This window comes from Cyprinus carpio, chromosome B1 (genome assembly GCF_018340385.1).
Source record: "Cyprinus carpio isolate SPL01 chromosome B1, ASM1834038v1, whole genome shotgun sequence".
NCBI lineage: Eukaryota > Metazoa > Chordata > Actinopteri > Cypriniformes > Cyprinidae > Cyprinus > Cyprinus carpio.
The window spans coordinates 38065450-38092061 of record NC_056597.1 but is presented as its reverse complement, the minus strand read 5'-3'; the positions used below and the strand labels follow the sequence as shown (position 1 = coordinate 38092061).

Genomic DNA, 26612 nt, shown 5'->3' with positions numbered 1-26612 from the left:
CCTGTCCACACAATCTGTATCTTCCTTTCCAACCTCTCCCACCACCATGGGCAAGACCAAAAAACTGACAAAGGATGTCAGATACAAGATTGTAGATCTTGAGGGCTTGAATAGGCTACAAGACCATCAGCAAGAAGCTTGGTCAGAAGGAGACAACTGTTGGTGCGATTATTCGGAAATGGAAGAAATACAAAACAACCATCAATTCACCTTGGTCTGGAGCTCCGTGCAAGATCTTGCCTCATGGGGTAAGGATGATCATGAAAAAAGTGAGGGATCAGCTCTGAACTACACAGAAGGAGCTTGTTAATGATCTTAAGGCAGTTGGGACCAGAGTCACCAAAACTGTGGTAACATCGTTGGAACAACATATTAACAACACTGGAAATCCTGCAGCGCCCACAAGGTCCCCCTGCTCAAGAAGGCACATGTACAGGCCCATTTAAAGTTTGCCAAAGAACATCTAAATGTTTTAAAGAAAGCTTGGGAGAAAAGTGCTGTGGTCAGTTGAGCATTTTGGCATAAACTCGACTCACCGTGTTTGAAGGAAGAGAAATGCTGACTATGACCTTAAGAACACCATCCTTACAGTCAAGCACGGAGGTGGACACATGCTTTGGGGGGGGCTTTTCTGCTAAGGGAACATGACGACTTCACCACATTGAGGGGCAAATGGATGGAGACATCTACTATAGAATCTTTGACGAGGACCTCCATCCCTCAGCCATGAACACTGAAGATGTGTCATGGATGGGTCTTCCAGCATGACAATGACCCAAAACATACCGCCAAGACAGCAAAGGAGTGGCTCAAGAAGAAGGACATTAAGGTCAATGAAATGCCTAGCCAGTCTCCAGACATCAATCCTGTTGAAAATCTGTGGAGGAGCTGAAACTGACCAACCTACAAGACACTTCTTACCTCTAAGCTTGCCAGCAAGGGTTTCTGGACCAAGTACTAAGTCATGTTTTGCTTAGGGATCAAATACTTATTTTACTCACTGCAATGCAAATCAATTTCTAACCTTTATATAATTTTTATTTTTTTTTTTCTGGATTTTTTGGTTGGTATTCTGTCTCTATCCATTAAAAAAAAAACTACCATAAAAACCCTTCATTTCTTTGTAATAGGGCAAACTTACAAAATCAGCAGGGGATCAAATAAATATTTCCCCCACTTTACTTTGCAATAGTAGAAATATAAACTAGGTGTATACCTTTTTTAAATTTCATTGTTTCAATGCAGAAATAAATAACTACTCCCATCATCATAAATGTGAAGATTATCCATACAGTTTTACTAAGTAAAACTGAACCTGAAAAAGATTTTAATGTTTTAAGTCAATGAACCATTTAAAACTCTTGAAGAGTGAAGTCAAAAACAGCAAACATGAAGACAATCAAGGAAAAAATATAAGATATAAAATAGAACAACAAATAAGTAAAAGTAAAAAAAGTTCTGATTCAGTCAGTGAATTGACCCATAAACTCTGACTATTGAAATTCCAAATGTATGGAAACAGTTTTTAAATTAAAAGCTTTAAAGGCACAGTTACCCAATTTTCATTTTTGGGTGAAATGTCCCTTTTAAGCTAAAAGTGAATTTTCTCAGTATCACATAGAACTATAGACAGATGCGTTAACATACTTACATTTCCCCTTGTTTAGGTCAACCAAACAGAAGAATGACATAAAAAAGGTTATTGGGAAAATGATGGCAACAAGAAACCCTAAAAACAAAAGATTAACAATGTTCAAGTAAGATTTCTGACAAAAAAAAAGACATTGTAATGTAATTTTAATCACATTAAAACCATTCTTTTTCATCTCTCTTTAATCTTTTGCTACTTAATAAAGTGTCTTATAATAAATCAGATTTTGTTACTGTGAGGCTAATTCTCATTGTGATGATTGTTCTCAAAAATGTGATCTATTTTTTTTTCTCTCTCTCAATATTATAAATTCAGAAATGTCACTGATTTGATAAAGGGTTACTAACCTCCTCTGGCAGCTCCAAAAGCAATGTACAGGAGGGTGACGTGTAGTGAAGGCAGAATAAAAGCGATGAATGCAGCAACAACTGTTAATTTACCCCATATACATTCTGATATCTCTCCACGGCATGACGTCATCTTTTCAGTCAATACTACAAAATGTAAAACCAAAAAAAAAAAAAAATCCAAGTACTTTAGTTCCACATAAAATTAAGGGGTTAAAAATAATTAGCATCATTAAAAGTTGCAGACATGCTGGAATGGGACTCTTTATCAGATTCCATCAGAATATATTAATTTTACATAATATTCATTGGAGAATTGATACTTCATACATAATTTTATTGAACTACTGCTTCACAATCATGTGATTTTTTAAAGTATGAGATGGAGACATTCCCATTTGTATAATTTTCTTCTGAAGGCAAAACACCACACAAGATTAAAAGGTAGTACAAAAATTATGTGTGTGAGTATACATATATTAGAGATGTACCAATTCCAAATTTCTCCCCTGATACGAATAGCTGATTATTCAGAGTGATATCTGCTGATACCGATAACACTACCTATAGTTCCCTTTCAGTCGGTCACATTCAACATTACGTCAGTGACTGATGAAATTGGGATCTCGCTAGAGAGATGAATCGCCTTCGAGTGTTAACAAAACAAGCCAATGAATATTGGCGTGCGAGATTTGCATCGCGCACCCCGCCCCGCAGCGCGAGTATAAAAGGAGATCGCATGCAATCACACATTCAGCTTTTCGCTTCGGAGCCGAGCCTTCAGCTTCCTGAGAAGAGTGTCGTCAAGACGGCGTTACGGCGCATCAGCGGGGGTTGCCAGTCATGCTGCAACTCCTCCTGGGCGCTTCAACACTTCCTTGTGTTTTCAAAACTAAAAGAGCAAATTCTAAAAGAGCTCCACTAGTGATGGGGCGTCTTTTTAAAGATGTCTTTCCACTCATGCGTTTCTGGATGTGGTCGCTTCCTGGCTCCATCTGATGGTCACGATCGCTGCATCTCGTGCCTGGGCCTCGAGCACGCTGAGGCAGCGTTTGAGGATGAGTCATGTTCTCCTTGTGGAAACATGACCATCGCGATGTTGCGTTCAAGGCTCCTCTATATCAAACGAGGAGTAGTCCCCCTCCCCATGCCCCGTTCTAGTTCCTCCTTCAAGAGGAGGGCTATTTCGGCTCATGGCCAGGGTAATTTGAGAATAACAGTGAGGGCTTCCCCGTCGAGCGAGTCTAAGCCCATCGTGCCCCCTGGTGTACCATGATGCGGATACTGGTGCCTCGGACAGGGCGGGACCCAGCACTTCATCCGGCCCACCAGCAGATGACCTGATGTTGATAACTGCATCGGGGGACGAGCTAGGCTCTGGAGATGAGGATTCGGCTGCTTTGCCTCTTTCTGGGAGAGCGGCATTGCCCGAGTCAGATCCAGAGCTGACTGCTATGCTTGCCCGGGCCGCTGAGAGCATCGGGTTGCCATGGAAGGCGCCTCCATCTCCTCCTTTTGAGCCTTAGTGTTCCAGGAATGGCAACTTTGGCTTACCCTTGCAGATATGAGGGAGTCCGACAAGCACCGGTTTTTGGATTCTCTGATCTCCCAGGCTGGCCTCTTCGGTGACGCGGTGGAGAGCTTTGCCCAACAGTTCTCCGCCACACAGAAGCAAATGGAGGCAATCAAACACATCCTGCCCCGGCAGCCCGCTGCTGCTATCACCCAGCAGCCGGTCGCAGCTCTTCCACCTGCTTGTCGCAGAGGGCGCCCTCTTGCTGCCTCCACCTCTGTTCCAGCCCGGCCTCAGCAGCAGCCTTCACGGCAATGGCGTGGAGCTGGCACCAGGAATGCGGGCGACCTGGAGTCTCAGGATCCTGCTCTTCAGGAGATGGTGAAGGCACCACTCCTTCCCCGGAGGAGGGCCGGATGGAGAATCTTTTGTTTCCTGGAGTCTCAGGATCCTGCTCTTCAGGAGATGGTGAAGGCACCACTCCTTCCCCGGAGGAGGGCCGGATGGAGAATCTTTTGTTTCCTTTTTGTTCTGTTCCGCCACTGGCGCCCCCTGCCCAATCACGGAGCCAGGTAAGAGTCGCAGCACTCAATCAGACCTCACTCCAGGACGCTGTGTCTTCCGGGTCGGGTCCCTGTGCTCCACCACGCTGCCCCACCGCAGGTACATCGGTGGATCCCCTAGTTCCGCTTGTTCGGTCTCTGGGGGCCTGGCTAGCGCTCCCCAGACCGTCTCGCTGGATCACGAGAACCATCAGACTTGGCTATGCGATTCAGCCCGGCGTCCTTCCAAGTTCAGGGCATACGGTTCACCTCTGTGATGGAGAAAGATGCTCCCGTCTTGCGAGCAGGTCCTGCTGGCGAAGGATGCGATAGAGCCGGTCCCTCCAGCCGATGTGAAGTCGGGGTTTTACAGCCCGTACTTCATTGTACCCAAGAAAGGCGGTGGGTTATGGCCAATCCTGGACCTGCGCGTTCTTCACAAGCTCCCATTCAGGATGTTAATGCAGAAACGTATCATTCAATGCATTCATCCATGAGATTGGTTCACAGCGATTGACGTGAAGGACACGTACTTTCATGTCTTGATTCTCCCCCGACGCAGGCCGTTTCTCCACTTCGCGTTTGAGGGGCGGGCATATCAGTACAAGTTCCTCCCTTTCGCGCTGTCCCTGTCCCCTTGTGTCTTCACCAAGGTCGTGGAGACAGCCCTCGTTCCCTTGAGGGAAGCAGGCATTCTCTTTCTCAACTATATCGGCTCATATTGGCCCAGTACTCAACCGCCTCACCCGGTTGGGGCTTCGGGTGAACTGGGAAAAGAGCAAACTCTCCCTTGTGCAGAGGATCTCTTTTCTCGGTGTCGAGTTGGACTTGGACTCGGTCGACCTGACGGCGCTTCTCTCGACAGAGCGCGCTCAGTCGATGCTGATCTGCCTGGAGTCATTTCAGGGCAGGAAGGCGGTTCCACTGAAACAGTTTCAGAGGCTCCTGGGGCATATGGCATCCGCTGCCGCTGTCACGCCGCTTGGGTTGCTTCATATGAGAGCTTCAACGTTGGCTTCACGATCGAGTCCCTAGATGGGCATGCCAATGTGGCACGCACCGGGTCTTGGTTACCCCGTCCTGCCACCAAACCTTCAGCCCGTGGTCGGACCTTGCATTTCTATGGGCAGGGGTTCCCCTAGTGCAAGTGTCCAGGCATGTTGTTGTTTCAACCGATGCCTCTGCCATCGGCTGGGGTGCCATGTGCAATGGGCATGCAGTGTCAGGCACCTGGGCAGGGCCTCGCCTGCAGTGGCATATCAATTGCCTCGAGTTGCTGGCAGTATGGCTTGCTCTGCGCCGATTCAGATCGAGGCTACGCGACAAGCACATACTGGTCCGTACGGACAACACTGCGACCGTTGCGTACATCAACCACCAGGGCGGTCCTGTCACATGTCACAACTCGCCTGCCATCTCCTCCTTTGGAGTCAGAAGCATCTGAGGTCGCATGAACGGCATGCCCAGGTGAGCTCAATCGTGCAGCTGATGAGCTCTTACGACAGCCCGCCCTTCTGGGAGAATGGCGACTCCACCCTGAGACCATCCAGTTGATCTGGAGACACTTCCGGGATGCTCCGGTAGACCTGTTTGCATTTCCAGACACGTCCCACGTCCCTCAGTGAGCCTTCTCGCACAGACGCTGTGCAAGGTCAGGGAGGACGAGGAGCAGGTCCTCTTAGTAGCGCCATACTGGCCCAGTCGGGCTTGGTTCCTAGAACTGATGATCCTCGTGGCAGCCCCTCCTTGGCGTATTCCTCTGAGGAAGAATCTCCTTTCTCAGAGGGGGGCACCCTGAGGCACCTGTGGAATCTCCGCGTGTGGTCTCTGGACGGGACGCGGAGGTTCTAGGTGGTTCATCACTTCAGCTAGAGCGCCCTCTACGAGGCATGCCTACACGCTGAAGTGGAACCTGTTCATCGATTGGTGTTCTTCCCACCGGGAAGACCCCCGTAGATGCCCAATCGCGGTTGTGCTCTCCTTTCTGCAAGATGGGCTGGAGCAAAGGCTGTCTCCCTCCACTCTCAAAGTGTATGTTGCCGCTATTGCGCACATCACGATGCAGAAGACGGCAAGTCCGATGGGAAGCACGACCTGGTTATCAGGTTCCTTAGGGGTGCAAGGAGGCTGAATCCTCTGCGCCCCCACCTGGTACCCTCTTGGGATCTCCTCTTGGTCCTGACGACCTTGAAGGAGGAGCCTCTGCAGTCAGTAGAGCTTAAATTTCTGTCACTAAAGACAGTGCTCCTCACTGCATTGGCTTCAGTCAAGAGGGTCGGGGACCTGTAGGCATTTTCGGTCGACGATACTTGCCTTGAATTCGGGCCGGCCAACTCTCACGTTGTCCTGAGACCCCGGCCTGGATACGTGCCCAAAGTTCCCACCACGCCTTTCAGGGATCAGGTGGTGAACTTCCAAGTGCTGCCCCAGGAGGAGGCAGACCCAGCCATCACTTTGCTCTGTCCCGTTCGTGCCTTGCACATTTACGTGGGCCACATGCAGAGCTTCAGGAGCTCAGACCAGCTCTTTGTCTGCTTCGGAGGACAGCAGAAGGGAAAGGCTGTCTCCAAACAAAGACTTGCCCATTGGATAGTGGAGGCTATAGTCTTAGCATATCAGGCCCGTCGCTTACCGTGCCCCCTTGGAGTGAGAGCACACTCTACAAGAGCTGTGGCTTCCTCCTGGGCTTTGGCATGGGGCACCTCGATAGCAGACATCTGTAGAGCTGCTGGATGGGCAACACCTAACACGTTTGCGAGATTCTATAATCTCCGTGTAGAGCCTGTGTCCTCTTGCGTACTCGCCTCAGATGGCCTGTAATGCTCGACCGACTCGGTGTCAATCACGCTTGCTGCGCCATTCCCCTCTACAGACCGGATACGTGCGCTTAAGTGCTTCTCAGTTCAGTGTCCCTCTTGGCGAACCCTGTTGAAGTTCCTCCCGCACCCTCGGCAGTCAGGGTGGCAGAGCGCCAGACGCCAGGTCCAGCACTCCTGTGCATGCCCAAGGCCAGCCCTTGTGCTGGGCTAGGTGCCCGTGTGTAGTGATTCCCCCTTTGGGTGATCCCACATGTGTATTCTTCCACAGTGCATTACGGCCGGGGCCCACCATCTCGGCTCCTCAGCGGCAACCAGAATGCGTGATCTCCTTTTATACCCGCGCTGCGGGAAGGGGTGCGCGATGCAAATCTCACACGCCAATATTCATTAGCTTGTTTTGTTAACACTCAAAGTCGATTCATCACTATAGAGATACCAAAATCTCCACACACACACACAAAATCTCCCCTCCCCCCCCCACAGAAAGAGGGTTAAATATGTAACTGAGACATTTGGTGTGTTTTTTTTTTTAAGTAATAATTCAACATTTTATAAGAAATGCAAATAAAAACTTTTTTGACAAATTGTTTCCGAGTAACTGGTATCAGTTCTAAACACAAACACATTTATATTATTAACATTAATTTAATATTAACTCACATTAATTAAATTCTGAAGATAAAATTATTTCTTTCTGGCAGTTATTAATTCATATAATTGCTATTAATATTGAACCTCAAACTGGTGAGGTTTCTAAGGCCATGTCCACACGTCAACAGGTATTTTTATAAACAGTTTTTCCTTCTTCAGTTAAAAAAATCTTCACAAAAAATTGTGTCCACATTAAACACAAACGCATGCTCTGATGCAAGAGCATGCCAAACCAATAGGGAGCGATATAATCTCAACCGTAAAGCCATGTTGGCCAGTAGTGTGAAAATGTTTCCAGCAGGTGGATATAACAGTGCATGCTCCGACGTCACAAGCCAAAAACTCTGGTTTCACTGTTTACGTGATAACACTGCAACCGGAGATTTTGAAAATCTTTAACCTGGCCCTGTGTTTGCGTGTGGACGAACGGCCAAACCATGCAGAAAAAGCTGCAGTTTTAAAAAATAACTGCGTTTGTGTGGACAGGGCCTTAATAAATTCAATGCATTTTCCTGCCCTCCTTTGATTGACAGAATATATTGGCCCTTATACTCAGCTGTTTTTAAACTAGTGTGAATAATTGCTTTTATCAGCCGATAACAATTCTACCAATTATTGGCCAATATATTGGTGCATCTCTAATATAATCAATTATTGATAAGCTGAAAAGGCTGTCTTTACAAACTATGGAAAGACTTACAGTAAATGAAGTAGATGACACAGAGCAAAATCATGATTCCAAATATAATGATCATCATGATTTTATCAGAGACATTATAATGCACCATTGTTCCCAAGGCTTTGCTGAAAAGAACTGAAGGGAAATTAATAAACAACTTATCTTGAGAAATTCAGCACTAAACACATGAAGAATCATACTAGATCATGACTTTCGAGTGAAAATAAAGTAGTAATACCAGGTACATTTAATTTTTGGTCGCTGCAGATTATTTAAACTTTTTTGAGAATGAATGACAGCATGATAAAAATGATATCATGTGTTAGAGCATTTAGATTCACCAACCTGAAGAATAAACCACTATTTCCAGGAAATATTCAGACTGAAGAGCTAAATCTGCGAACAAAAATGATTATGGGTAGCTTAAATTCTCTGTATCAGTGTCAATTACACCAAGTGCAAACAGGCCATCTTGTTGGCAGAGGCTATTTACACTCACCCTGTCACAGTTTGTGTTATGTTATGGTCTTAGTCTTCCTTGTTTGACCTAAGCTGTGTCCCAAACTTAAGTGCATGGACTCCGGAGGGCGCATTTGAAGTGCGAATGCATCACAGCGGCGTGACGAAGGCTGTCCCAAACTGAAGTGTGCACACTCCGAAGTGCGGATGTGAAGTGACAACTTCACAACATAATCACAACCAAAGCCATAACAAACCCATAAAACACCCCACTAAAACCGCATTAAAAGGCCGATTGCGTCACTGTGGAGCGACGAAGGCTGACGTATTTCGAAAGCAATGTCAGATGCACCCTCCATCTCCTTGGAAAATGAAGGATGATGGATGATGGACGCTTCGCAGCCTACCATATCCCAGAATCACTTGCGCGCAGATGACAACTGAGAGTTCTGTGGGGGAATACACATTGAAATGTAAGTATTGTGTTTTCATATACTCAAATACCTAGCAAAAGTGTTAAAAGCCAGGCTTTTTTTTGGTTGGTTTTGTTTTTTTAACACAAAGCCCACAAACAATAAGACAACCACTATATAAGGTAATCGTCTTTCCCTTTGTTGTTTTTGTAGTGCTGTCATGCAAGATATGTCTACAAATGTTTTAAACAAACGTTAGTACTTCAGTATTTTGTATGCGGTGTCGTATTTTCTAATGTTAAGATTGCAAACCTGTCTTTATATTTTTTCATAAGTGTTTCCATTTTCTCTTGTTTTAGTAGAGAAAATGAGCCTGCTGGGGAAAGACTTAAAAAATAAGTAAGCAAGTTAATAGATTTTTGCTGAAATTCATTGTGCTGTTGTTGTTAATGTAGAAGATGTTCAGTGATCTTAATTCAATATAATTATGCTTACAGATAAGAAGACATTATTCTACTATTATTTTAAAAACCTGTGTGTGAAATGTTTCAGTGAAAGAACAGAGTGAACTATAATCAAAAATACAATACACATAATATAAAAAAAAAATCTGTTTAGGACCTACACATACACATACATGACAGCTATTGATCATTCTACATATGGTAAAAAGCACCTGTCTAAAAATACAACAATGCATATATGGAATTTTATAAACAGCTCCAGGCGTGTATATATATGTATGTGTATATACAGTATATGTTTATGTATGTATGTGTGTGTGTGTGTGTGTATATATATGTGTATATATATGTATATGTATATGTGTGTGTGTGTGTGTGTGTGTGTGTAGAAAAGACCTCTCTAGCAATTTATTTTGAACAAGGAAAATTTTACAACATTAACAGGCATGGTTTATTTGCTCTGCCTGTTGCAAGTGTCCTGGGGACAGGTGAGGAGTGGATGTCCTGGGACAGGTGAGGGAGAGAGTGTCCTGGGACAGGTGAGGGAGTCAGTGTCCTGGGACAGGTGAGAGAGTGAGTGTGAGGGAGAGAGTGGAGGCTGGTGGTGCTACTCAGAGAGGACATCAAACTCCAGAGAGAGATAGAGAAGAGCACAGGAGAGAATGGTGGGATTGTTTTCTGTTCTTGAGAGAATGCTTAACAGATACATTATTTAATAGCCATTCTCTATTAGCCAAGAGAAAGCAGTGGATATCTTTGTTTAAATGTCACATTGTGTGTGAAACAACCTAATTTCTGTAGTTTATTTTTGTGATTTAAGTTAAAAATGAAACAAATAAGTTGTATACAGTATCCACTATTGTAGTGTAATTTATTTGTAAATGAGCCTGAGTACTTTCTGTACATTTTGTATTTTTGTTTTGCATGTTCACGTGTAAATAAACGAGAAGTAATGATACACATTAATTTTTTAATGCAGCTTATAATTTTTTTCACAAAACATTCTTCTATGTTTATTTTATTTTACACATTAAAACAAATTGTTCTATACATTACTCCAAGTACTTTTTTTTTTGTTTTTTTTTACAACTATTTACAACAAAGCTTAGGTTTAACATCAGAAAGACAACATCAGTTTGAGCCCAGCCCTGCCTCCATGTGTTCTGGGGTCTTCAGGAGGTAAATCTCTTGGTGAATGGCCAGCACCTCCTCAGAGACTCAGTAACAGTGTAACGAGGCACATGTCAAACACTCTGGAAACCACTCTGTATGATGTACCACTAGCAGACAGAAGATAAACACCAGGGTCTGGATTGTGCCACTTCTCAGAAGATCCAGCAGCACAGTCAGGGTCTCCCTGCTCAGCCCAAAACCATTAAACACCTGTCCAGCGCAGGCACATTCAGCTTTATCCTGCAGTACAGGGATCTGGTCTGATTTAGGGAAAGAAGGAAAAGAGAAATTGTTTAGAGCTATGACAAAGTAATTAGTAGAAGAAATATTGAGGTGCTTTAGTAAACTACTTTTAGTAACTACTAATACCATATTGGGAAAAACTACTAGTCATATTTAAAACCTTAGCTGAAGGGATAGTTCACCCAAAAATGAAAATCACAAACCTGGAGCAACATAAGGGTGAGTAAATGATTACACAATTTTCATTTTTGGCTGAACTATCCTTTAAGTAAAAGTGTTATCTTGCATACTCTAATATATTTAAAGTATTGAGAGTAAAAGTAAAAGTATACAGTATTGTTCTGAAATAAAAATTCGTCAGGATGGTTTTGCATTAATATTACTGCTGCACTACTGTGAATGTTGCATTTTAATTCTGAATATGTGCAAGGTTATTACATTTAAAGTTGCCTACTAAATATACTGTTGGTTAGTTTAATCTACAACAATGCGTCATGTTGTAAAAGACCATATTTTTGTAGTGCTGCTGTCTGTGGGGGAAAAAAAAAGAAAACTTAGTAATTCATATTTGTACGAATATACTTAACGAATGTACTTTCTTACAGTCCACCTCTGATTATTTTGAAAATGAAAGTAACAACATTTACTGTCAGAATATTAACAAATTTTGCTAACTATATCAAAGGCTGCATCTGAAGGACTCGGACCGGCCAAACAGAGCACTGTTAAACTTCAAAACCTCCTCCTAAACAAAAATCTATAACACTCTCTTTTTTTTTTAAAAAATTCAGTTTTATTTTTATGCTTAATTGCCTAAAAAATCCGGGTTGCAAACCTGTCTACATAAAATGACCTTGGTCAAGACAATAAACTATAGAAAATCACACCTTTGTATATTATCAGTCAGCATTTGAACTGCTATGTGTGTATTTTGTAGTTTTTCATATGTATCATTACATTAATCAAGTAAGCTCCAAGCCAATTCCTGTATTTAAAGTTGTAATCCGACAAAGGACGCCGCAAACCAGTGTAACTTACCTGGCCTCGGTCTTGGCTAAGCCTGAGGTACATCACCGTCTCCTCCATTATGATGTAAAACATAAAAACAAAAATAAGTAAATCTGGCTCCACCTATCCTGGCAGGATTGTCTTCTCATCAGCTCTCCTCTCGCACCGTTGCTATGCGACAGAGCGCTAATCAGAAACACCTGGTGGCGGAATTACAAAATCCTGGGAAGGCGGCGCATCTCACACACTTCGGAGGACCCTTCGTGCACTTCGGAGGCCTGGTCTTCGAAGTCCGTGGACTTCGAAGTGTGTACACTCAACTTTGGGACACAGCTCTAGTTTCTGTCTTTGCTTTGATTCACTTGTGTTTCATTAATTATCCTCATGTGCCTTGCTACTTAAGTTCTAGTCTGTTCTGTGTTTGGTATTGTAGATATCTATGGGACTGTTTACACCTGGTCACTTCATGTGTTTTTCTGATTGGATAGCCATCTGATCGTGACAAGACCAGGTGTTACAGCCCTCCGAAACGCATACGAGATGGATATAAATCTGATTGCTCAAACCACTTCAGGAAATGGTCTGTGTTTTATTACAGACAGAACTAGACAAGTGTAAATGCATCTGGTTGATGAAACCACATATGCAAATTTTACTCCTCCCAAAACGTTAAAATGATAAACGTGTGAGAGTGTGTTTTAGGCTATATGAGATTATAGTCGCATTATTATATGCATCATTTCCGCAGACGAGTAGCTGACCTTCTCTTCAGCAAGCTGATGTGCAAACTGCTGCGAATGTAACTGAATACGAAATATGAATAACGTAATCCAATCGAAACCCTTTTGTTTAAAACCATGCCAGCAAATGGTTGATTGTCCCCTGCTGACCCGCTTCATGTTTCACAGGAAGAGAGTAATTTAGGTAGCAAGCGCCAGGCCTCCAGAACAAGGATAAAAGGAACAGTGATAATGTTTAACTGAACAACAGAACAAAGAACGTTGTATCTGGTAAGGTTCCAGTGACAGACAAAGCAGGACACCATGACTGTTCAGTGCATAAACTGATAATCGAATCAGTTAAATGGACAAATTTATACTGATGTTCCCCTGGCTTCATGCTTCACAGGATCGCCCAGCGTGAATGTCAAGAATCTGGTCTAGGAACTTCCGTTCACTCACTACCAGAGGTCACCCGCTCACTACATGGACTCTTGCACCACACCCACTGTTGCACTTCACCCCAAACTACAGTTCCCATCATCCATTGCACTGATTACACGCATACAGCTGAATGCACTGATTACACACACACACAGCTGAAACCAATCAGACATTCACTATATAACACTCACTCAGATCACTTTCAAACTGCCGAGTATTGTTTAGCTCATGTTGTCTCGTTTCCGGCCTTCGTGTTTTGTTCTTGGATTGTTTACTTGGTTTTTGATTCTTATTTTTGGATTACCCTGTCTGGATATTGTTCGCTTACCGAAGACCCACGCTTGCCCATGGATTATTCATGTGTCTTGCCCTCTATATACCTGTTTGCCATTGTTTGACCCATGCCTGTTATGACCATGTCTTTGTTCAATAAAAGCTTGCACATGGATCCTCACATCTCATCAGCCCCGTGACAGTTAATTTCTTAACCTCAGGACTGTCCCCACTTTCCCCTCCTTTCTCTACATTCCAGAAAAATGCACGTTTTATTTGCAATGCTTTGGTATGAATGAAATGGTGAAATCTGGTATCGTACGCATGTCTTGGCTTTCCACGCAGAAACCGCTCTCACATGCTCACTCCATGTGTTGTCATATTAAATACTGTTACGTTCATGTTTACAGAGGATAACTAACATCGCGGAAGCTCTTTCATGAGATTTGATTTCTCTGATGTAATACAACCTTATGCATAATACAGCACAGTGATTGGATCATAAGAGTTCATTCTCATGAATAATACTGAGAAAAGCTTGGAAAACTGATGACGTAGATGCATACTCATTACCCATGGCAGCCAATCGCCACTCCAAATTAACGCACATACATCACTTTTCGTGACATAGGTTTAACTTTGCTTTTTGAATGGGAAGAATGAAATTGCTCCAAAAATGACACCACAAAACAGTATAAATAACATAGCAAATAGAATCTTACTACTATTTATATTTAATGCTAAACAATGCTATTTTTGATTACTTTAAGTAGCATCTATTGTGATTTTCACTTGTGTAAATAGCCTCTGCCAGTATGTATTACAACACATCAATAATTTAAAAAAATCCACATTTCAAGCATTCATTAATACAAATAACATAAAATCACTCATTTAAATTGTTAAATTCAATGCTGAAGATTAAAATTTGAAATTAAAAATCCAAACCTGACATGTGTTCTAAATATGGTGCAACATAAATCAACATCAGAGGCCTCTGGATATATAGAGCACAGCAAGAGACGGTCTCATACAGAAATCCTGCAAAAATAAATTAATGAATGAATAAATTATTTTTGAAACATCAAGGAATGTTCTTAAGTAAGGGACAATGTACATCCAACTGGTTGTTATCGCAGAATAACCACCAACAGGGTGGTCTTGTATCACCATGAGTGGTGTTATTCTGCGATTAAAAACTGCCTGGATGTACATTATCCCTCTTATTACATGGCTACTTGCCACATAAATATTTAGACAAGAAATATTGATTTGAGTTGAAATACTTGAAAACAAAGCTTGTGAAGAAAGCAGTTGCTAGCGAGCTGCAACGAATGAAATTAGATTCTTGTTACGTTAATATAATGTTCATTCAACGTAACCTAGTATTTAATAATGTTCTCAAAAGGTTACCACAAAAAACATTATGTATACTTTGTAGACTTTTTGTCCTCATAATGTTGGGTGAAAAACAATGAGAACAACATTCTTGTAACATCCTTTGAATATTTAAAATGGAAATGAACTTCAAATGCACAAGGTTGTGTGTGCTATTTTGTAGTGTGACTTACAGTCAATGGGTCTCATTCACTAAATATGCTAAAATTTCTTAAATATATTAAAATACAAAAATTTATTCTAAACGTATGAAAAAATTCAAGAACAACTTATACCACACATGTACACAATAATCATGTACGACCAGGGCTTATAAGCATGTGTTAAGAACCCTACATATAATTAGATATGTTATTTACAGGGTGGGTGAAAAGTAACTAGACATTAAAATTGATAATAAAGTATAATTAGAGGTCCAATTTTATATATATATATATATATATATTATATATATATATATATATATATATATATATATATATATATATATAATTAGATGTCCAAACAACAATCACCTGATCTATCCTTATATAAACGGTGATTAATGTGTCTCATCTTGTGTTTGGAGGCATGGCACACTTGGTACTGCTTGAAGACATTGCGGCGCGTGCTCTAAGGAGAGAGCCCGTCTTTAGAGAGCGCACAGATATGTTCGCTGGGAGTGACGATTGGCTTCAGTCGCTTTAGGTTGCCCAGAGAAGTCCTTATTGATTTATGCAACTCAATGGAACCACACCTAAGCCACATCACCAACCGCTCTCACCCTACACCACCTTATCTCCAAGTTCTGTGTACTATCGCATTACTTGCTATGGGAACATTTCAAAGAGAAATTGGGGACCGAGCCGGAATTTCCCAACCCTCTATAAGCCGTGCAATTCACAAGGTGGTAAAAGCTATTGTAGGTCTTATGCCAATTTATAAAAAATTTCCTTATGATGTGGCACATCAGATGGTAGTTAAGAGGGGGTTCTATGAGATCAGTGGCATACCTAATACCATCGGTGCAATAGACTGTACCCATGTACATATCAAAGCACTATGTGAACAGAAAAAATTACCACTCCATCAACGTTCAAATAGTCTGTGATACTTCATGTCAAACCACTTTTTTTTTACTTCTCCAACCGTCGCCAGTGGATACACTTTTAAATAACGCATTTTCCTGGCTTCCACCTCCGACAGCAAAACCTCAGCTTCATTATCGTTAAAGTTAATTTTCTTTTTCTTTTGTTTCGGTGCCATAATTGTCTTTCTCTGGACAAGTGCCGCTTTGTGGAAAGCCCTTATATGGAGCTGGTTTGGGCGTGTATTATGCTAATTACTAACCTTGTGCACGCTGGCGCTCATTTTGGAGACTACAAATTCACTAACAGAAGAACAAGTTTAAGAACAAGCTCATGTGCGTATGCACATGCTGTGAATTAGGCGGAAAGTTTTCGTGAGAAGTTAAAATCTGTGTATTAATTCGAAAAACGTACGCAATTATTAGTGAATGAGATCCAATGTTCCTAACGTTTCTCTTAATTATGGAAGTGTTAGAATTAAACACTGCCAAAACGATGTTCATTAAATCACCGTATCTTATCATCAGTATTTGATGAATGTTCATATAATGTTGGCAGAAAACATTCTTTGATATTGATGTTGAGTTAATAAGATAAGTGATTAATGACTATTAGTGATGATACTAGATGTTAATGAGTAAAAGTTCTAAAGGAAAGAGGCACACAGTTTAGTGTTTCCTTTTAGCTGCTTTAAAAGTGGCTGAATCCAAAATTGTCCCCATACCTTCATTTACTATTCCTTCCGCTAATTCAGTGCATTTGAAGGAGTGAATGAAAACGAGTGACTGAATTCAGACACTGAGTGTCCCAGAAGAACTGCTACTTTTGTATATTTTGTGCTTGCTGTTTATCAATTTGGTAGTAACAAAAAGATTTAACTTGAACTCTTTCATGAAAACTGTTATAAACCTTAATTAAACAATTTAATGCAGGTGCATCTCAATAAATTAGAATGTCGTGGAAAAGTTAATTTAAATAATTAAACTCAAATTGCGAAACTTGTGTATTAAATAAATTCAATGCACACAGACTTAAGTAGTTTAAGTCTTTGGTTCTTTTAATTGTGATGGTTTTGGCTCACATTTAACAAAAAACCACCAATTAACCATCTCAACAAATTAGAATACTTCATAAGACTGATTAAAAAAAAACATTTTTAGTGAATTGTTGGCCTTCTGGCCAAGTATGTTCATTTAGGGGCTCCTTTTGCTTTAATTACTGCCTCAATTCGGTGTGGCATGGAGTTGATCAGTTTGTGGCACTGCTTAGGTGGTATGGAAGCCCAGGTTTCTTTGACAGTGACCTTCAGCTCATCTGCATTTTTTGGTCTCTCGTTTCTCATTTTCCTCTTGACAGTAACCAATAGATTCTGTATGGGGTTCAGGTCTGGTGAGTTTGCTGGCCAGTCAAGCACACCAACACCACGGTCATTTAACCAACTTTTGGTGCTTTTGGCAGTGTGGGCAGGTGCCAACTCCTGCTGGAGAATTAAATCAGCATCTTCAAAAAGCTGGTCAGCAGAAGGAAGCATGAAGTGCTCCAAAATTTCTTAGTAAATGGGTGTAGTGACTTTGGTTTCCAAAAAACACAATGGACCAACACCAGCAGATGTCATTGCACCCCAAATCATCACAGACTGTGGAAACTTAAATCTGGACTTCAAGCAACTTGGGCTATGAGTTTCTCCACCCTTCCTCCAGACTCTAGGACCTTGGTTTCCAAATGAAATACAAAACTTGCTCTCATCTGAAAAGAGAACTTTGGACCACTGGGCAACAGTCCAGATCTTCTTCTTAGCCCAGGTAAGATGCCTCTGATGTTGTCTGTGGTTCAGGAGTGGCTTAACAAGAGGTCTATGACAACTGTAGCCAAATTCCTTGACATGTCTGTATGCCTTGACCCCAGCCTCAGTCCATTCCTTGTGAAGTTCACTCAAATTCTTGAATCGATTTCACTTGACAATCCTCATAAGGCTGTGGTTCTCTCGGTTGGTTGTGCATCTTTTTCTTCCACACTTTTTCCTTCCACTCAACTTTCTGTTAACATGCTTGGATACAGCACTCTGTGAACAGCCAGCTTCTTTGGCAATGAATGTTTGTGGTTTACCCTCCTTGTGAAAGTTGTCAATGATTGTCTTCTGGACAACTGTCAGATCATCAGTCTTCCCCATGATTGTGTAGCCTAGTCTAGTGGTTCCCAAACCTGTCCTGGAGGCCCCCCTACCGCCCTGCACATTTTGTATGTCTCCCTTATCTAACACACCTGATTCCACTCATCAGCTCATTAGTAGAGACTGCAAGAACTAAATTGGGTCTGTCTGATTAGGGAGACATACAAAATGTGCAGGGCCGGGGGTTCATCCATGACAGGTTTGGGAACCACTGGCCTAGTGAACCAAACTGAGAGACCATTTTGAAGGGCTCAAGAAACCTTTGCACCATATTCTAATTTGTTGAGATTGTTGTGAATTGGTGGGTTTTTGTTAAATGTCAGCCCAAATCATCACAATTAAAAGAACCAAAGACTTAAACTATTTCAGTTTGTTTGTATTGAATTTATTTAATACACAAGTTTCACAATTTGAGTTGAATTACTGAAATAAATGAACTTTTCCACAACATTCAAACTTATTGAGATGCACTTGTATATAATAAAGGAATTTATACCCGTATGATAATACACTTTTCATTTTACCAGCGCTTTGAAAAAGAAATATATGGATGATTTAGCTGCGGGCTCCATCTTCTAGGGAAACACAGGAATTCGTTCAGCTTACAACTTTCACAGTGCTTTATGGGTATTCTCTTGTAAGGGAAACAGGTCAATTTAGCTCAAAGGGAATCATTTAAGATTTTAAAGGGAATTTGAACAGAATCACTGTTTTATGGCTGATCACTGAAATGGCCAGCGATTCGTTGAACGAGCCATATAATATCAACTCTGCAATGGATGTTAATATCCAAAGTATAGTGAAAACACTATTAACTAGCACAGTAACAAGATTGGCAGTTTAAGACATTAACTTGTAAGCACAAAACACAAGATACTTCTCTTTTCAATATGAATAAGGCTTTATTAGATAAATCTAAGACATAAAGTAAAGTTTGACGAGACTAGGTGGTGTTTCTTCTCATCGTGGCTAAGTAGCAGCAGGCGTGCAGGCCAAAGCACGCTGGAACGGCTCTCAAAGAACGCTAAAAGTGATGACTAAAAGCAGCAGCTGAAAAGCCAAAGCTAAAAGCAAGATTTGATGGTGTCCTGAGTATTTAAACTGGCCTTTTGGCCACACCTCAAATGTTGTCTTGACCAATTAGATATTGTCTTTGCTCGGGGTATCATAAATCATATGTTATCTTATCAAGCACATGGTCTGAATTTTCCCGCTCTTGCAGGGTATAATTTTGGACATGATTCCTATAACAAGAATATGATACATTTGACAAATAACTGATGGTCAGAAATGTTTCAAGCAACCAGATTGAAACACATACATACTAAACATGAATATGAATCCTTAAGCTATTCAATAGTTATTAAAAAGACATACACAATAAGTGATTAGAAACATGATAGTCAAATGTGTGGGTTACACATAAATGAATATGGAGCTATGCAATGGACTGATATTCATTTATAAGTCTTTGGGGGTTCATTTTGGTGCATCTACATCTATAAAAGACAGTTCTTGTGCCATTCTCTGACATAAAGATATTCTGTGTGGAGACCAGAGGTTAAAAGGTCCCCTTAGGAATTTCAGTCTGGTTCTGCTAGGTGGGGGGGGGAGTCAATCCAACGATCTTGTTTACTCTCATGGGTTTACATGTGATGGTCAGGCTGTGCATCTCTTTGACCATCAATCTTGATCCCTCTCCCCAAATTTGACAATCTCTTTTCCGAATTGAAATTGTCAATAATTGTTCTAATGGTGTTAATGTTGAAAGCTTTTCTGTGAAAGAGTTGGTTGGTTAGTGGACTTGTGGCACTAGGAATTGATTTACAACATCCTGTTGCCTTTTTGAGGAATTCGCTTAAATAAATAAAATAACAGGTGAGTTTCAAAGTGGCTTAGGCTATTGTGTGTAAACTTTTTCCCTAACACATGTCAAACTAATAACATTGTCGGCATTAAAATGTATAATTGCTGTTTTCTGCTGTGCAAATTTTGTTTGTGATGAAAATAACAGTACATTTTCATCAGTTATTTTATCTAAACAGATCGATGCATTTCTTACAGATTTCAAAATCATTCAAAATCAGATACTGATAATGTAGTAGCACTGTAAGATTACCTGTTTAAATCATGCATAACCCGAAAATAATCAGTAAAAGGAACAGACAAACTCCTTGAGAACTAGCCTGTAACATCCTGCTCGACTATTGCAGTCATTATAACCTTCTGATCAAGCTATAGCCAAATGTTTAACGTGAATTCCTGCTGAATATGCAGTTATATTACGGGCTGTTGGCCTGAATTGTACTCTTGTGCTATTGGAGCAAATGAAAACCACGCCACTCAGACTCTTAAAAAAATCCGCTCCTCGCTCCAGTCAAAATCAGTCCGCTCACATACTCTGCTCGGCAGCATGTCTCTGTGGCAGACGCGCAGGGGAGGGTTGAGCCCTGAGTGGAGCGTCGGTGGATGTTAAAAAGAAAACTGATTTTCATTCAAACAAACCGATGTAAACTACACATTCGAGTTAATCGCTAAAATCGATTTATCGCCTGGCACTACTTGCTTTCATATAATTTAAGTAAAAAAAATAAAATTGCAGCCGCATTTAAATGCTGGTGTGTAAAATATCAAAGTGCATGATTTGCGCGGTGCGTGTGATGCTGAGTGTGACGTGCAGCATTTATTCTCATCTGTTTTATCTTCATTACAAATCTTGTTTGGTTTTATTTTGGATAATTGCATGTAAAAAACAATTTACGTTGTAATGCATATGCAAAATGTGAATTAATATTCATATTCAAGTGTTTGTGCAAAAATTATTAATGTGCATGAATGACAGGAAGGCGCCCTCTTGATTACTTGAATTTTTTTCTGATAATGAATTTACTTAAAATTGTGGTGTCTCACAAACATGAAAAACATAAGGTTGGGCTCTCTCACTCGGGAGAAATCCAAACGTTTCCATATTTGTGATGTTGCCCATTTGAAGCTTAGCAATTCATGAGAAAAAATAGGCTTTGTAGTTCACGCGTGTTTCAGTATCGATGGGGAAAAAATCACAATTAGCAATATGCCAAAGTGGACCGCTGCTCGCGCCAAATGGCTCGGTAAACGACTGCGCTGTTTCCAGTGAATTTGTGCGCAAGGCACCAGCGCAATCAAACAGCTGAAACAGAAAATACTAAATTTTTGGTCACACAGTAAAGGCATAATTCAAAAATGCAAAGTGTTAGCAGTTTGAAAAATCAAGAATAATAACAGAGTTAATAAGAATTATTGCTAAATGCTGGACCGTTCTCTTTTCGGTATTACCCATTTTGGTTGTCTACCTACTGTAAGTAATTTGTATTAAACATGTGAATTGGTAATTCCTTCCTGATCTGCTTGTAGAATCTTTACAGCGAAGACACCACAAGGTGGTCAAAAAGAAGAATAAAATGGAGCGAAGAAGGGGATGACAAAGATCAAGGAAGATGGAACTTATCTCCACAGCTAAAGATCTGATTTGGTTGATTTGTATAAATAAGCGTATTTCATGAGCTGTGTGAGGAGATCTGGGGTGGGTTGCCTGCTACATCCTCCATCGACGCTGGAATTGAGATGGATGACCTGGAAGATTCATTCCAGCTCATACGGGTATAAATAGGCAACAGGTGCATCCACTCATCAGATTTTTGCTTTGGAGCGGAGTGGGTGAAAGATTTCTTCTCCCCAAAACCTTTTCATTCTGACTGGAAGAAAGAAGCTGTTCCTAGTTGGCATGACGGCACAAACATCAGTGTCCCTGTTGAATCAGCGATTCCCCTGGGTGCTTAAACTAAAAGAGCAGTTTCTCATCATGGACAGCTCATGTCTTTTTAAAGATGCCATTCCATCTCCGTCCTCTTGGTTGCGGTCATTACCTGTCCTCTGTCAACAAACACGCTGGAGCTGCACTCATGAAAGACTCATGCATCATCTACTGTGAGCGCATGAGCATGGCTTTGCTGAGATTTTGCCTCTCCCTCCTCAAGGGGGTCAGAGCAGCATCCTCAGTCTCTGCCAGTTTCTCTGTCACAAGCAGTGGACCATCGGCTAGAGCTCAGGGAGATCTGAGGATTACAGTGAGAGCTTCTCTGCCGTGTCCGTAACTGCGGACCTCTCACTCCTCCTGCAGTGAATGTCTTGTGCGGCTCCCGAGTGATTTCAGCCACATTTTAAGCCAGAAGCGACTCATCTGCCTCCTCCATCCTCACTACCTCGATGGTGTAGTCTTCATTTTGTCAGCTATTTTCAATTTTAGTCTTAGTCCCGTGTTAAATGTCCTTGTTATTTTTTTATCATATTTAGTCAACTTTATCCTATTTAGTTTTAGTCAACTAAATTCTCAACATTTTAATCTAGTTTTAGTTAAACTGAAGTATTTTAGTCTAGATTTAGTCAATAAAAAAATTGACATTTTAGCAATAATATTATTACTAAAAGGGTCATATAATACAATTTCAAGTTTTCCTTTCTCTTTGGAGTGTTACAAGCTGTTCGTGAATAGACAAGATTCCTAAAGTTGCAAAGACTAAAACCAAGGAGATATTCTATTTAAAAGTTAAGACTCATCCACGCCCTCCTAAAATGCCTCGTTGAAACATGCCCCCACATGTCTACGTCACTGTGTGTGAAGATTTGCATAACACCACCCAAATGTTTACATTTACGCATTTCATGGGGACACTGTGTGTTTCATTGCAAAAGTGAAAATACTTTGTTTGGCCTTCCAAAAGAAGCCACGACTAGAAATAAGTGGTTAAGTTGTATTTACAACACTTTTCCAGAACAGTGCAACCCAAATATTTGTGTGTGTGCAGTGCATTTTACGGAGGACTGTTTCCTGAACCTGGGAGTAGTTTACAATGCCAGCTCTTCAGACTCATATGGGAAAACTGAGTCATGGGGAAAAAAGCAGAAAAAGAGCAGTTTCCTTTTCCTCTGGGTTATCAGGCTTGTGGGTTGACAATAAGTGACACAATGCCTCCTCACCCTTGCCCATGACGCCCCCTATCACCAGCAGCACAAGACTGCGTTTCGGGGACGCACTGCCTCCCCAAGCATCTCTGGCCATTCCCTACGGAGACACGGGGAGTCCAGCTGTGATGAGCCAGGACGCGATGCCTTCTGTGCCATCCAACATGACTAATCACCACTGCACCACCTCAGGTGCATCAATTGTAGGGTTGTTACAATATACCAAGTATGATTATCATACCGTAAACCTTTGCATATCTACGGTTTAAAAAAAAAATGAATGAATACAAATCTCACCCACACATATTATTTCTGCTTGGGTGCTTCCCTCTGCTTTTACTTGGCTGCTACACGCATGTACAGTGAAGAAAATGACAGAGACCTGCTGCCATCCCTGCTGAAAAAAAGTTAAAATCTAAAGTATGGGAATACTTGGAATATTAAAAAAGGAATATGAGTTGTCCTTGAGAATGAAATAAATTTGCAAAAGATGTGGACACAAAATGGCTGCTAAAGCAGGCTATACATCCAACATCTTTGGTCATATTCGCAGACACCATCCCTTTGTGCAGATAAAGGTGTGTCGTATTTGTAAAAAGTTATAAATTAAGGCTGTATGATTTCCATGATGCAGAGGGAATCCCGGTGCAGTCTTGAACATGGTATTTAAGCCCGGAACACACCAAGCCGATGGTCAGCCATTGTGAGGTTTTTGTTCGTCAGCCGACTTAAGTTTTCTCAGTGTGTTCTGGACCGTCTGCTGAAGTTGGACCTCATCTGCTTTTTTTGGAGCAATTAAACATGTTGAATCAGTGTTGGAGCTCGTCAGTCAGTCAGACCATCTGATCATTCTGATTGGCTGTTCAGCTGATGAACCAGAGCATGAGAAATGCACAGAACAGACGTGCTACTTGGCCATTGGATGTCGAGGGTCAGCACAGAGCCTCGACTGTTTGGAAGATCAACTGCCTAGAGCTGTATTCAATCAATACATCCTAGTTCTGGCCACCTCTGAAAGAAAATCACACATCAACCCACACGGAGACAAAACATCATCTTTCTCGTACATCAACCGCCAGGGAGGTCTATGATCATGTTGTATGTCTCAGCTCACTCGTCATTTCCTCTGGAGTCAGACATGGCTCAAGTTACTGCGTGCCATCCACATCCGAGGGAAGCTCACAACACCTCACATTCCCCAGACAAATGCGGCTCTATCCCGAGACGGTCCAGCTGATCTGGAGTCAATTCGAGGAAGCCCAGGTAGACCTGTTTGGTTCCAATGAGTTATCTCACTGCCAGCTGTATTACTCCCTGACCAAGGGCCCCCTCGGCATGGAAGCACTGGCACACAGCTGGCCTTGGGCTCTACAAAAATATGCGTTTCCCCAGTGAGCCTTCTCGCAAAGACATTGTGCAAGGTCAGGGAGGACGAGGAACATGTCTTGCTGATTGAGCATTACTAGCCCACCCTGACCTGGTTTTTTGAGCAGCCCATCCCTGGCACATCCGTCTGAGGAAGGACCTCCTTTCTCAGGGGCTCAAAACATATTGTACCCATGTCTAGATCTCTGGGACCTCCACGTGTGGAGGATGGGATGTGGCAGACTTAAGTGACCTGCACCGGCGATCGTAGACACCATCACTCAGTCTAGAGCCCCTTCTACTAGGCAAGCCTGAAGTGGAATCTGTTTCATGAACTGGTGTTCTTATCGCTGAAAAGTCAGTTGAGCTTAAATTCCTGTCTGCTAAGACAACACCCCTGACTGCACTCACTTCCATCAAGAGGGCCTGGGAGGGTTGCATTTTCAGTGAGTGAAGAGTGCCTTGTGTTCGGGCCAGCCTACTCTCATGTTGTCCTGAGACCCCGGCCTGGATATGTCCCCAAGGTTCCCGCCATGCCTTTTCACAATCAGGTGGTGAACCTGCAAACACTGCCCTTGGAAGAGGCAGATCTAGCCTTGGCATTGCTGTGTCCCATAAGAGCGTTGCACATATACGTGAACCACACATGGAGCTCCAGAAACTCTGAGCAGCCCCTTGTCTTTCTCCAAGTAGAGGTTGGCCAACTGGTTAATGGATGCCATCATCTTGTTGTACCAGTTTCAAAGCTAGCCATGCCCCCTGATGGTGAGAGCTTACTCCACATGGAGTGTTGCCTCCTATGCGTTTGCGCATGGTGCCTCTCTGGCAGACATTTGTAGAGCTGCGGGCTGGGCAACACCAAACAGCTCCGTGATATTCTACAGTCTCTGTGTCCAGCTTGTTTCCTCCCATGTGTTGGGAAATAGGTAAGTGGCGGGAAGGACCGGCCGGTGTCACGCTTGCTGCCCCACTCCCCCTTACCCAGGGATGCGAGTGCCTTTGCCCTCCTCTAGTAGAGCTCCCTGGATGGTGAACCCAGCACCCCAGGCAATCAGACTGGGTGGAGCAGTCTGATGCCAGGCCCAGTATCGGTGTTAGCTTGCCCGGGTCTCCGGTCAGCCACTGTACAGGGCTAGGTGTCCATATGGCTTGATTCCCACCTAGGCCTGGGTCAGTTCATATCAGTGTCTCCACATAATACCTCCCTATGGGCCTTTGTAGCACCCTTCTCCGGTAGGCTTGCTTCGCCATTGTCACTGCCTAGCTGTAAACAATAAACAGGAAAGGTATGAAGCACCTTTCATGAAGGTCAAAATAACTTCTCTTAAGAAAAGATTTTCTGTGGTTGGAGCATCGGCATGTCTATCTCCAGCAGTGATGTACTCACCTTTTTGGTACCTGTGAGCAGCAAGGTCAGCAAATTTGCCCTGGGGCATTGGAAAGGTTACTTCTTTTGCGTAGCATTTGTCTGACACACACCTACTTGTCAACATTTGCAATGCCACAGGGTTGAGACAGGGTTCAGGTTGTGGCACTTTCCATGGACCCCCTATGTCATCATGACATAACTCGTCGTGACCAACAGATAGGGAACATCTTTTTCATGTACATAACCCTCATTCACTGAAGATACATGTCTACATCTTCTTCGATTAAATATAATGGCTAGTGTGGTGGCTGCAATATACAGTGGGTACGGAAAGTATTCAGACCCCCTTAAATTTTTCACTCTCTGTTATATTGCAGCCATTTGCTAAAATCATTTGTTAATTTTTTTTCCTCATTAATGTACACACAGCACCCCATATTTACAGAAAAACAGAACTGTTGACATGTTTGCAATTTATTAAAAAAGAAAAACTGAAATATCACATGGTCCAAAGTATTCAGACCCTTTCCTCAGTATTTAGTAGAAGCACCCTTTTGATCTAATACAGCCATGAGTCTTTTTGGGAAGGATGCAACAAGTTTTTCACACCTGGATCCTCTACCATTCCTCCTTGCAGATCCTCTCCAGTTCTGTCAGGTTGGATGGTAAACATTGGTGGACAGCCATTTTCAGGTCTCTCCAGAGATGCTCAATTGGGTTTAAGTCAGGGGCTCTGGCTGGGTCATTCAAGAACAGTCACGGAGATGTTGTGAAGCCACTCCTTCGTTATTTTAGCTGTGTGCTTAGGGTCATTGTCTTGTTGGAAGGTGAACCTTCGGCCCAG

At 42.2% G+C, this 26612-nt stretch overlaps 1 protein-coding gene across 1 annotated transcript in view; it reads right to left on the bottom strand.

Annotated features, from left to right (window-relative positions):
- Positions 1 to 6163: 6163 nt before the first annotated feature.
- LOC109070239 overlaps positions 6164 to 26612 on the bottom strand; it is a 68040-nt gene continuing 47591 nt past the window's right edge. The window contains exons 6-10 of the mRNA XM_042716092.1: positions 14347 to 14439; positions 8548 to 8598; positions 8224 to 8337; positions 6686 to 6778; positions 6164 to 6255 (exon numbers count right to left, since the gene is read on the bottom strand). Coding sequence (XP_042572026.1) covers positions 6164 to 6255; positions 6686 to 6778; positions 8224 to 8337; positions 8548 to 8598; positions 14347 to 14439 — 443 coding nt within the window. The remainder of the gene's footprint in view (positions 6256 to 6685; positions 6779 to 8223; positions 8338 to 8547; positions 8599 to 14346; positions 14440 to 26612) is intronic.